General features: G+C 45.2%; 1 protein-coding gene across 1 annotated transcript; it reads right to left on the bottom strand.

Annotated features, from left to right (window-relative positions):
• Window positions 1–408: 408 nt before the first annotated feature.
• LOC141111902 (serum amyloid A-5 protein-like) lies at window positions 409–9,557 on the bottom strand. Its single transcript, XM_073604113.1, has 4 exons — window positions 9,408–9,557; window positions 4,737–4,863; window positions 1,506–1,644; window positions 409–733 (listed from the first exon to the last, which is right to left on the bottom strand). Exons 2-4 carry the CDS (start codon window positions 4,837–4,839, stop codon window positions 595–597), a joined length of 381 nt encoding a protein of 126 aa, XP_073460214.1. The 5' UTR covers window positions 4,840–4,863; window positions 9,408–9,557; the 3' UTR covers window positions 409–594.
• Between the last annotated feature and the right edge of the window lie 537 nt (window positions 9,558–10,094).

The following is a 10,094-nucleotide window of genomic DNA, read 5'->3' as shown; positions in this document are numbered from 1 at the left end:
TATTATCCTGAGCTCCCCCCCCCACCATTATTATCCTGAGCTCCCCCCCCCCCCCAAGATTATTATCCTGAGCCCCCCCCCCCCACCATTATTGTCCTGAGCTAATGAAAAAAAATGCACCACAAATGCATGTAAACGTGCATAGAGAACCGCACATGGGGATTGCAACACTAATGAACCCCTAATTAGTGCGTTTTTCAAGTCACATGTTCATCTCCCCCATGTTCCTGCAGGAAGAACGCTTTTGTAAGATGTGTCTTGTGTTGCATTATTTTTGTGCAACTTATTAACAATGTGCTAAAAGCGCATAATGCATGTTGAGGAAAGCGCACATGTGTTTCCTAATGCGTTGGTGTGATCGGGCCCCAGACCTGGAATAGGTAATAACCTGGAAGAATGAGCCTGGCATTGATGATATGTAAATATTTATTATTTATATGCAGATATGAAATGTTTCTATAATTCTGGATAATATTTGTACAATGTAACATTTTGCATCATTCCCGGTCTTGTGGGTTCATCAGCGTTTCCTGTCCATTGATTGGTTATTGGTTGTTCTCGTAGCTGTGATGTCAGATGATCGGAAGGCGGGGCTTAGTAATCGTGTAGCCCCGCATGTCTGTAGTGATTGGGGTCACCTCCGTTCCTCCCCCAGTGATTGGCTTCCTGGTCCAGCCGGCTGTCCTCCGCTCCTCTGCTGCCGCCCTGCATCTGGTCGGCTTCTCTTTCAATGCTAGAGAAAGATGGAGACCAGAGTCAGCACACACCGGGGGGGAGGGGTTAATCAATGGATTTCAGATCATTGACTGATCGACCTGTCTGATGTCCTAAGCCAGTAGTCTCCAAACTGCGGCCCAGGGGCCGGATGTGGCCCTTTTAATTGCTTTTATCTGGCCCTTGGGACAATATTTCATCCTCTGGCGCCCACAAAGGGGCACAACCCCCCCCCCCCCCACTGGCACCCACAAAGGGGCACAATCCCCCCCCACTGGCGCCCACAAAGGGGCACAATCCCCCCCCACTGGCGCCCCCCAAAGAGGCACAATCCCCCCCCCGCACTGGCGCCCCCCAAAGGGGCACAATCCCCCCCCACTGGAGCCCCCCAAGGGGCAAAATTCCCCCCCCCCACTGGCGCCCACAAAGGGGCACAATCTCCCCCCCACTGGCGCCCCCTCCTCCATTTATTTTATAAACTATTAATAATTAAAACTTGTTTTTTGTTTGCTCTGTTCATTGATATTTTTACACCTTTAACATATATTTACACATTTCACATTGAAAAAAAGCGCAAAAAAAAAAAAAAGTATCGGTACTCGTAAAAAAAAATAATGGTATTGGTGCATCTCTAATTGTCAGTCAAACTATCACAGCACTGAAAGCTGTGTCTGGGTAATGAAGGGGTATTACAGGCTGGTACTCGGGTGGTTGGTGAAGATATTTTTGCACACTCGGCACGTTTTCTCCACCGTCGGCCTCTCCTCGGCCTCCTATAACTGCTCTCTTACCGTAAAATCCTGGCAGCCCAAGAACCGCCAGGTCCTTGCTGTGCAGCATTGTAGTTCCTCTGAGCGTGTAAATACTTGTGTGCATTTTTGTAGTTGGCGCGTCTCATATCCCTGTCGGCTCTGTACATTTCATAGGACTCTGAAACACACAGGAGAACTGAAATGAGTCTTATATTCTGCTTACAACAGGCCTGAGGGCTCTGGAGAAGAGTACTGAGGCTGTGATGTTTATAGGAATTTACACTATATTGTCAAAAGTATCGGGACGCCAGCCTTTACACTCATCCCAGTCTTAGTCCGTAGGGTTCAATATTGAGTTGGTCCACCCTTTGCAGCTATAACAGCTTCAACTCTTCTGGGAAGGCCGTCCACAAGGTTTAGGAGTGTGTCTATGGGAATGTTTGACCATTCTTCCAGAAGAGCATTTATGAGGTCAGGCACAGTCTCCTCTCTTATTCATCTCAAAGGTGTTCTATTGGGTTGAGGTCAGGACTCTGTGCAGACCAGTCAAGTTCCTCCACCCCAAACTCGCTCATCCATGTCTTTATGGACCTTGCTTTATGCACTGGTCCAAATCATTTGGTGGAGGGGGGATTATGGTGGGGGGGTTGTTTTTCAGGGGTTGGGTTTGGCCCCTTAGTTCCAGTGAAGGGAACTCTTAAGGCGTCATCATACCAAGTAATTTTGGACAATTTCATGCTCCCAACCTTGTGGGAACAGTTTGGGGATGGCCCCTTCCTGTTCCAACATGACTGCCCACCAGTGCACAAAGCAAGGTTCATAAAGACATGGATGAGCGAGTTTGGGGTGGAGCCCAACCCCTGAAAAACAACTCCCCACCATAATCCCCCCTCCACCAAATGATTTGGACCAGTGCACAAAACAAGGTCCCATAAAGACGTGGAGGAACTTGACTGACCTCAACCCGAAAGAATACCTTTGGGATGAATTAGAGTGGAGACTGTGAGCCAGGCCTTCTCATCCAACATCAGTGCCTGACCTCACAAATGCGCTTCTGGAAGAATGGTCAAACATTCCCATAGACACACTCCTAAACCTTGTGGACGGCCTTCCCAGAAGAGTTGAAGCTGTTATAGCTGCAAAGGGTGGGCCAACTCAATATTGAACCCTATGGACTAAGGCTGCTGGCCCCTCCCACCAGCCATGATCTTCCTGCATTGCATAGAGAAGACCCAATGATGACACCATAGGGTCTAAAATAAGGTATGTAATGAAAACATAGTGCCTTTTGCCTCACACTGCATTGCAGCCGTGAGCCACAGACGTGTAGCATGTCAACTCCATGCACAGGAACTCACCGCCCTGCAATGCACTGCTGTGTGGAGACAAAAAAAGAAGTGTCACTTTGTGACACTTCAAATAAAGTTCGTAAAAAACCCCCAAAAAAACAAAAACTAAACCGTGTGCTGCACTGAATCGTGCATCGCACCGCGGCTCACTGCTGGTAAGAACTGACAGCTGACGCTGAAGGGCTCAAACACCTCTGAAAAGCAAACTGAATGCAGATTACTTTTCAGAGCCCTGACAATTTAGCTGTGTTCTGAAATATTTATAGATAGGCTACTCCTATTGATTAGTGGTTCCAAATTAATAACTAATACAGTGGGGAAAAGACACAAATCGATACTCAGCATCTTTCTAAATAACTGTTCTGTTTTTTCGACGCAATTGAAGTTCAAGTTGTTTATACACATGATACACGTCATGAGGTATCACATTGATATTACAGTTTTACTTTTATCATTACAAGGGGCGTAACATAGGCAGGCTAATTTCTAATCAGGACTTGAAAGAAAACAAACGTAATGAAAACATTATTAGTACAGTATACACAATGAGTGCAGTGTACAATACAGAAGACAAACATACAAAATAGATTACAATTATATACAGAATTTACAATTTTCTTAAAGTGGTTGTAAAGGCATTGTATGCATTAAGATAAAAAACTGTGCAGCAGCCTCCCTCGGCCCCCCTAAAGCCTGACCTGAGCCCCATCTAGATCCAGCGATGTTGCACAAGAGACTCGGATGTCCAGGACTCTCCCTATTGGCTGAGACGGCAGTGAAGTGCCATTGGCTCCCGCAGCTGTCACTCAAATTCATTAAGCCAATGAGGTGAGAGAGGGGACGGGGCCGGGCCACGGCTCCATGTCTGAATAGACACGGAGCTGCAGCTCGGCTCGGATGCCCCCATAGCAAGCTGCTTGCTGTGGGGGGACTCATCAGGAGGGAGGGGCCAGGAGCCCCGAAGAGGGACCCGAGAAGACGAGGATCGGGGCCGCCCTGTGCAAAACCATTACACAGAGCAGGTAAGTATAACATGCATGTTCTTTTCAACAAAAAAGACTTTAGTGTCACTTTAACAAGCTGCACCTCTAAAACTGTAACCAATAGTGACAGTGAAACATTTCTAATAAGTATTTAGCACTGTGGAATCGATTTACGAAAACTGGAGAGTGTAAAATCTGGTGCAGCTCTGCATAGAAACCAATCGGCTTCCAGGTTTTATTGTCGAAGCTTAATTGAAGAAGATGAAGTTAGAAGCTGATTGGCTACCATGCAGACCTGCACCAGATTCTGCACTCTCCAGTTTAACCCCAGTATCGCTCGCTCGCTCTCTGGATCTCGCGCTCTTTCTCTCTTTGGATCTCGCGCTCTCTCTCTCTGGATCTCGCGCTCTCTCTCTCTGGATCTCGCGATCTCTCTCTTCGGATCTCGCGCTCTCTCTCTGGATCTCGCGCTCTCTCTCTGGATCTCGCGCTCTCTCTCTGGATCTCGAGCTCTCTCTCTTTGGATCTCGCGCTCTCTCTCTCTTTGGATCTTGCGCTCTCTCTCTTTGGATCTCGCGCTCTCTCTCTCTTGATCTCGCGCTCTCTCTCTCTTGATCTCGCGCTCTCTCTCTTTGGATCTCGCGCTCTCTCTCTGGATCTCGCGCTCTCTCTCTCTTGATCTCGCGCTCTCTCTCTCTTGATCTCGCGCTCTCTCTCTTTGGATCTCGCGCTCTCTTTGGATCTCGCGCTCTCTCTCTGGATCTCGCGCTCTCTCTATTTGGATCTCTCTCTCTCTCTGGATCTCGCGCTCTCTCTCTTTGGATCTCTCTCTCTCTCTCTCTCTCTGGATCTTGCGCTCTCTCTCTGGATCTCGCGCTCTCTCTCACTCTCTCTCGCTCTCCCTCGTTCGTATGTACTATGACAATGCGCTAACTTACCTAGGGCGGCGTCCTCATCAAATTTGTCCGGGTCTCTCATCCATTGAAACTGCGCCTGAGCTACAGCCAGACCAACCAGCAACAAGATGATCGAAGCCTTCATTAGGATTCAGTGAGGTTCTTCAATCTGCAGAGTGACAGATAAAAGAAAAAAATAAAATTTAACGTTCAGTTAAATTGGCGGTCCAGGCAAAAAATATGAATTTGGGTTTATTAACCACTTTCTGTCCAGGGTGATGATTTTTTTTTTTTTTTAAATTTGTCAGATAAATGTAAAAAAGAATCCCAGCATTTTTCTTAGAAACACCAAATTTTATATATTCAACTTTATACCTTTTTACCACTTTGGGATTTTGCAGGCAACCAAACAAAAACAAAAATAATTTGTTAAAATATTTGTCTTTAGTACAAAATCATTTAAAATGACAAAGTTCTCTTCTTTTTAAAAAGACCACAAACAGCCATAGTTGGCTTAAGAAACATGGTGAACGTATACAGATTGAGGTGATACTCCCCCAAATCACATGAGTTGTGGAGCTTTGATGTTCCGCAAGTTGCTTCTTTTTAGGGCATCGTATATACCCAACGCATTTCGAGATTTATTTTAAACAATCTCTTCAGGGATAAAGAGATGCCACCAAACTTCACTAACTATACCACTGCTTCTCAGTATGTCAACTCACTTCACTTTCCACTTTGGATACGGGATAATCCCATGCAAAGATCCCTAATCTCCATATTGGACGGGACTATCATGGACGATGGGGGTCCCCAACTCCTCGGCCTGTGGACCGGTCCTGGTCTTTGACCTCTTTGCAGCTGGGCTTAGAAGGCTGCACTGTAAGAGGTGCAGCTGGTGAGCAGAGAGATGCCATCATCTCCCCCCGCGCTCGCCTTGCATTACTGATCTGCCTTTACAGCCGGCCCGCGAAGGCTGCTCCATAAGAGGTGTGGCGAGCGAGCAGAGAGATGACATCATCTCTCTCAGCCCGCCCTTGTTCCGCCCTAAACTGCGCATGTGCTGGTTTTACACGCTCGGGTGCAAAAACGCTGATGACATGCTATTGGCAAGTGTCTCGCCGCATCTGGTGGCAAGTGTCGCGGCGAGATGCTTGCCACCAGATGCGGCGTGTCACTTGCCACTGTCGCCTGCAACCAGATGCAGCATATCACTTGCCACCGTCGCCTGCAACCAGATGCAGCGAGACGCTTGCCACCAGATGCAGCGAGACGCCTGCCACCAGATGCAGCGAGACGCTTGCAACCAGATGCAGCGAGACGCCTGCCACCAGATGCAGCGAGACTCCTGCCACCAGATGCAGCGAGACTCCTGCCACCAGATGCAGCGAGACTCCTGCCACCAGATGCAGCGAGACTCCTGCCACCAGATGCAGCGAGACTCCTGCCACCAGATGCAGCGAGACTCCTGCCACCAGATGCAGCGAGACTCCTGCCACCAGATGCAGCGAGACTCCTGCCACCAGATGCAGCGAGACTCCTGCCACCAGATGCAGCGAGACGCCTGCCACCAGATGCAGCGAGACGCTTGCCACCAGATGCGGCATCTGGTGGCTAGCGCCTCACCACATCTGGTGGCAAGTGTCTTGCTGCATCTGGTTGCAGGCAATGGTGGCAAGTGACACACTCAGGGCTCCCACAGATTTTGAATTATGAGTTTAACTATTTTTCATTTTATATTACAATGTAATAATATAAATAATGTGCTTCAATCATCCTGACATAATATCAACCATGGTTGGTGCCGTGATGATTGAACCTTCAACACCAGCCATTGCCCCGACAAATCAGCCACCGACTGCCCCAATCCCCGCCGGTCCTTGGTGAAATTTTCTTTCATGAAACCAGTCCCTGGTGCCAAAAAGGTTGGGGACCACTGAATAGCACAGCTCTTTGGGGGACAGTCAATGTAAAAGAACAGCCGGAGGAAGCAAAAGTGGAATGTGGGCATAGTTCGTATATGATAGCCCTGTACAATATGGAGACTAGAGATCTTTGCATGGGATTACCCCCCCTTCCAAAGTGAAGTGAGTTGACATACTGAGAAGCAGTGGTATATTTTGTGATGATTGGTGGCCTCTCTTTATTACTAAAGAAGAAATTGAATAAATCTTGTCAGTCACCGGCTCTCTGCTCGGCCCCTCCCCCTCGCTCACCGGAGTGCTGGGCTGTGGAAGGGGCCGGCTCAGGCTCTCAGTGGCTTGCTAAGAGGCTGAGCTGGGTGCCTGTCCAGGCACATGGGAGGATCCCGATTTTCTTGACGCGATCTTGCCTGAGCCTGGACCGGCTCTGTGACGTCAGCTTGCTGTCCGCTAGAGCTGCACGATTAATCGTTAAGAATTGTTATAGTCTCCCCCCCCCCTTGCGATCTTGACAAAGAATTTCCCGATTCTTTCTATGCAGAGAATTCTCTCTGCTCTGCTGAAGAAAGGAAAAAAAACGGGCAGTCTGCCAAGAATCACAACATTCTTTAGTAGTGGAACTTTGTAACAATTTGTCCTTTAGATCAAAGAAATACACTTTGGTGTGCAAATGAGGGAAGTTTAACCACTAAGGCCTCATGCACACGAGACGCTGTTAAACGCGTGTTCAGAGGCAGTTGGACACTTTTTTTAACTGCCCCTGAACCCTTTCAATGTTATCCTATGTGTCCATGTACACAGTCTCGTTTTTTGGTGTTTTTAGGCAGTTGTGTTTAACCTCGTTTTTCAAGAAGCAAAAAAAATGGGTTCAAACGCAAAAGTTTTCCACGTTTCAGACGCCAAACGCGGCTAAACTCCAGAAAACACAGAAATCTGTTGGTAAATTGCAGCAGAGAATGACATTTTGCGACCTGACTTTGGGGCCCGATATCTTGAGGCCACTTAGAGCTAGGAACCCCAAATTTGGTGTGCTAACACAGTGGACCTGGCACTACAACATATCTAAATTTGGGGTTCCTAGCACCAAGTGGCCCCGAGATACAGGGCCCCAAATTCGGGTCACAAATTGTCAAGCACTTTTCTGCAGCAGAGAATGACATTTTGCGACCCGACTTTGGGGCCCCGTATCTCGGGGCCACTTGGTGCTAGGAACCCCAAATTTGGATATGTTGTAGTGTTCGTTCCACTGTGTTAGCACACCAAAAGTGGCCCCGATATACGGGGCCCCAAAGTTGGGTCACAAAATGTCATTCTCTGCTCTGCAGATGCTTCTAGACACAAACGCAGCTAAACGCGGCATGCAAATGCGGCAAAGCGTGCGTTTCTAAACGTCGGTTTCAGCTTTTAAAAACATGTGTTCAGCAGAGTTTGCACCGTTGTCTCGTGTGCATGAAGCCTTAAACACTAAACCTTTTTCTGACATTTTGTTGGTTTTAAGTTAAAATCTTTTTTTTTTTGCTAGAAAATTACTAATAACCCCCAAACATATTATTATATTTTTTTTTTAGTAAAGACCCTAGAGAATAAAATGGCGATTGTTGCAATATTTTATGTCACACTGTATTTGCGCAGCAGTCATTCAAATGCAATTTTTGCGGAAAAATTTACACTTAAATGAATTAAAAAAAAAAAAACAAAAACTAACCAGTAAAGTTAGCCCAATTGTTTTTGTATAATGTGAAAGATTTTACGCTGTGATAATCGTGATCTTTATATTCTAAGCAAAAAGAAATCGTGATTCTCATTTTGGCCAGAATCGTGCAGCTCTACTGTCCGCTGAAAATGGGTCACGGAAGTACAGAATGAACGGCACTCCTGTGATCCACAGGGGAAGTACAGCCAAACGAGCTTTGCCTATACTTCTCGAATGGAAAAACATACAAGATTAAAAGATGTATACACTTTAAAAAAAAGAAAAAGGCAGACTCCGATGGATTACTCTGCCATCACTTTTCTGTTTTCTAAATCCTAAATCTAATTAACCCAAAAATATGCAGCTGGGGAGCGGGGGTGGAAGACATCGAGGTGCTAAAAAATAACAGAAATAACATGGCATAGCTAAAAATTTTGTTATTTTAGTTTTTGCAGAACTGAATTATAAACTCAGAGATTGGGGGGGGTGTTGGCATTCTTGCCTGGTCCCAGCATTGGGTGGGAATTCTCCTCAGTAGGACATAGAGGGAATAACCTGGGAGGGGGTTTTAATACTTCACTCTGTCCACTGTTGAAAATAAATGTATAAAGAAAACAAAAAAAAGAATAAAAAGGAAATAAAGTTTCTATTAATTTTTAATTATGGATAGTCAGAATCAGCTGATGGAAATGCCTTTTTAATTCATGTAAACTCTCTATCTATCTATCTATCTATCTATCTAGCTATCTAGATATCTAATCCTATAAAAAATATATATAAAATACAAAAAAATAAAATAATATATATATATATATATATATATATATATATATATATATATATATATATATATATATATATATATATATATATATATATATATATATATATATGTATATGTGTGTGTGTGTATATATATATATATATATATATATATATATATATATATATATATATATATATATATATATATATATATTCGCAAAAATGCATAAAACTGAGTTAAAAAAATTAATAAAATTGGCACGTTTACTGAGAAGAACATCAGACGTGTGTTAGTAAATTTGTAGTAAGTATAATAATGGTGTAGAAGCTCACCTAGATTGGAAATGTGTCCTCTGCTCCTGTCTTGGGATATGTCCTCCTCCTCTTATTTATTTGGGAGATGGTGGGGTGGGGAGGGCTGTAATTTTTCCTTTTTTTTTTTGTCTTGCGGGTGGAATTTCCGTACATTTTTTTCCCTTGTGCTGCTGGGTATGGTGGGCACCGCGCACGTTCTGTCCATTATTTGTCAATAGGGGAATTTCCCGGCTGAAAAAATTGGACTTTATGACCTGACAACCTCAAAGGAGGAAAGTCCTAATCCAGTAAGTGGGGGGAAATCCCAGCCGAGGTCCACAGGAGACGGATTGCAACTTTTTATTTTGTTTGCTGGATGAAATTTGGGAATAGTACAGATGGCGTACAGGGTGTGCCGGGAAAATCTGGCTGGGATCAGTCTGCCACATGTACATGTAACACATAAGGCTTGCTTCACATTTGTGCAATGCAGGAACGTACACAAAATCACACTCCTTCCCGCAACACACACAAGAAAAACGTCCCTTGCAGGTGACAGTGCCAGCAATTCCTAATGATACCCCAAACTCACACCAACATGTAGAGTAAGGGGGGATTTAATAAAACTCGTGCAGAATCTGATGCAGCTGTGCATTGTAACCAATGAGCTTCTAACTTCAGCTTGTTCTATTCAGCTTTGACAATAAAACCTGGAAGATGATTGGT

The sequence above is a fragment of the Aquarana catesbeiana genome, linkage group LG11 (assembly GCF_042186555.1).
Source record: "Aquarana catesbeiana isolate 2022-GZ linkage group LG11, ASM4218655v1, whole genome shotgun sequence".
NCBI lineage: Eukaryota > Metazoa > Chordata > Amphibia > Anura > Ranidae > Aquarana > Aquarana catesbeiana.
The sequence above is the reverse complement of the archived record's forward strand: the minus strand, read 5'-3'. Positions and strand labels throughout refer to the sequence as shown.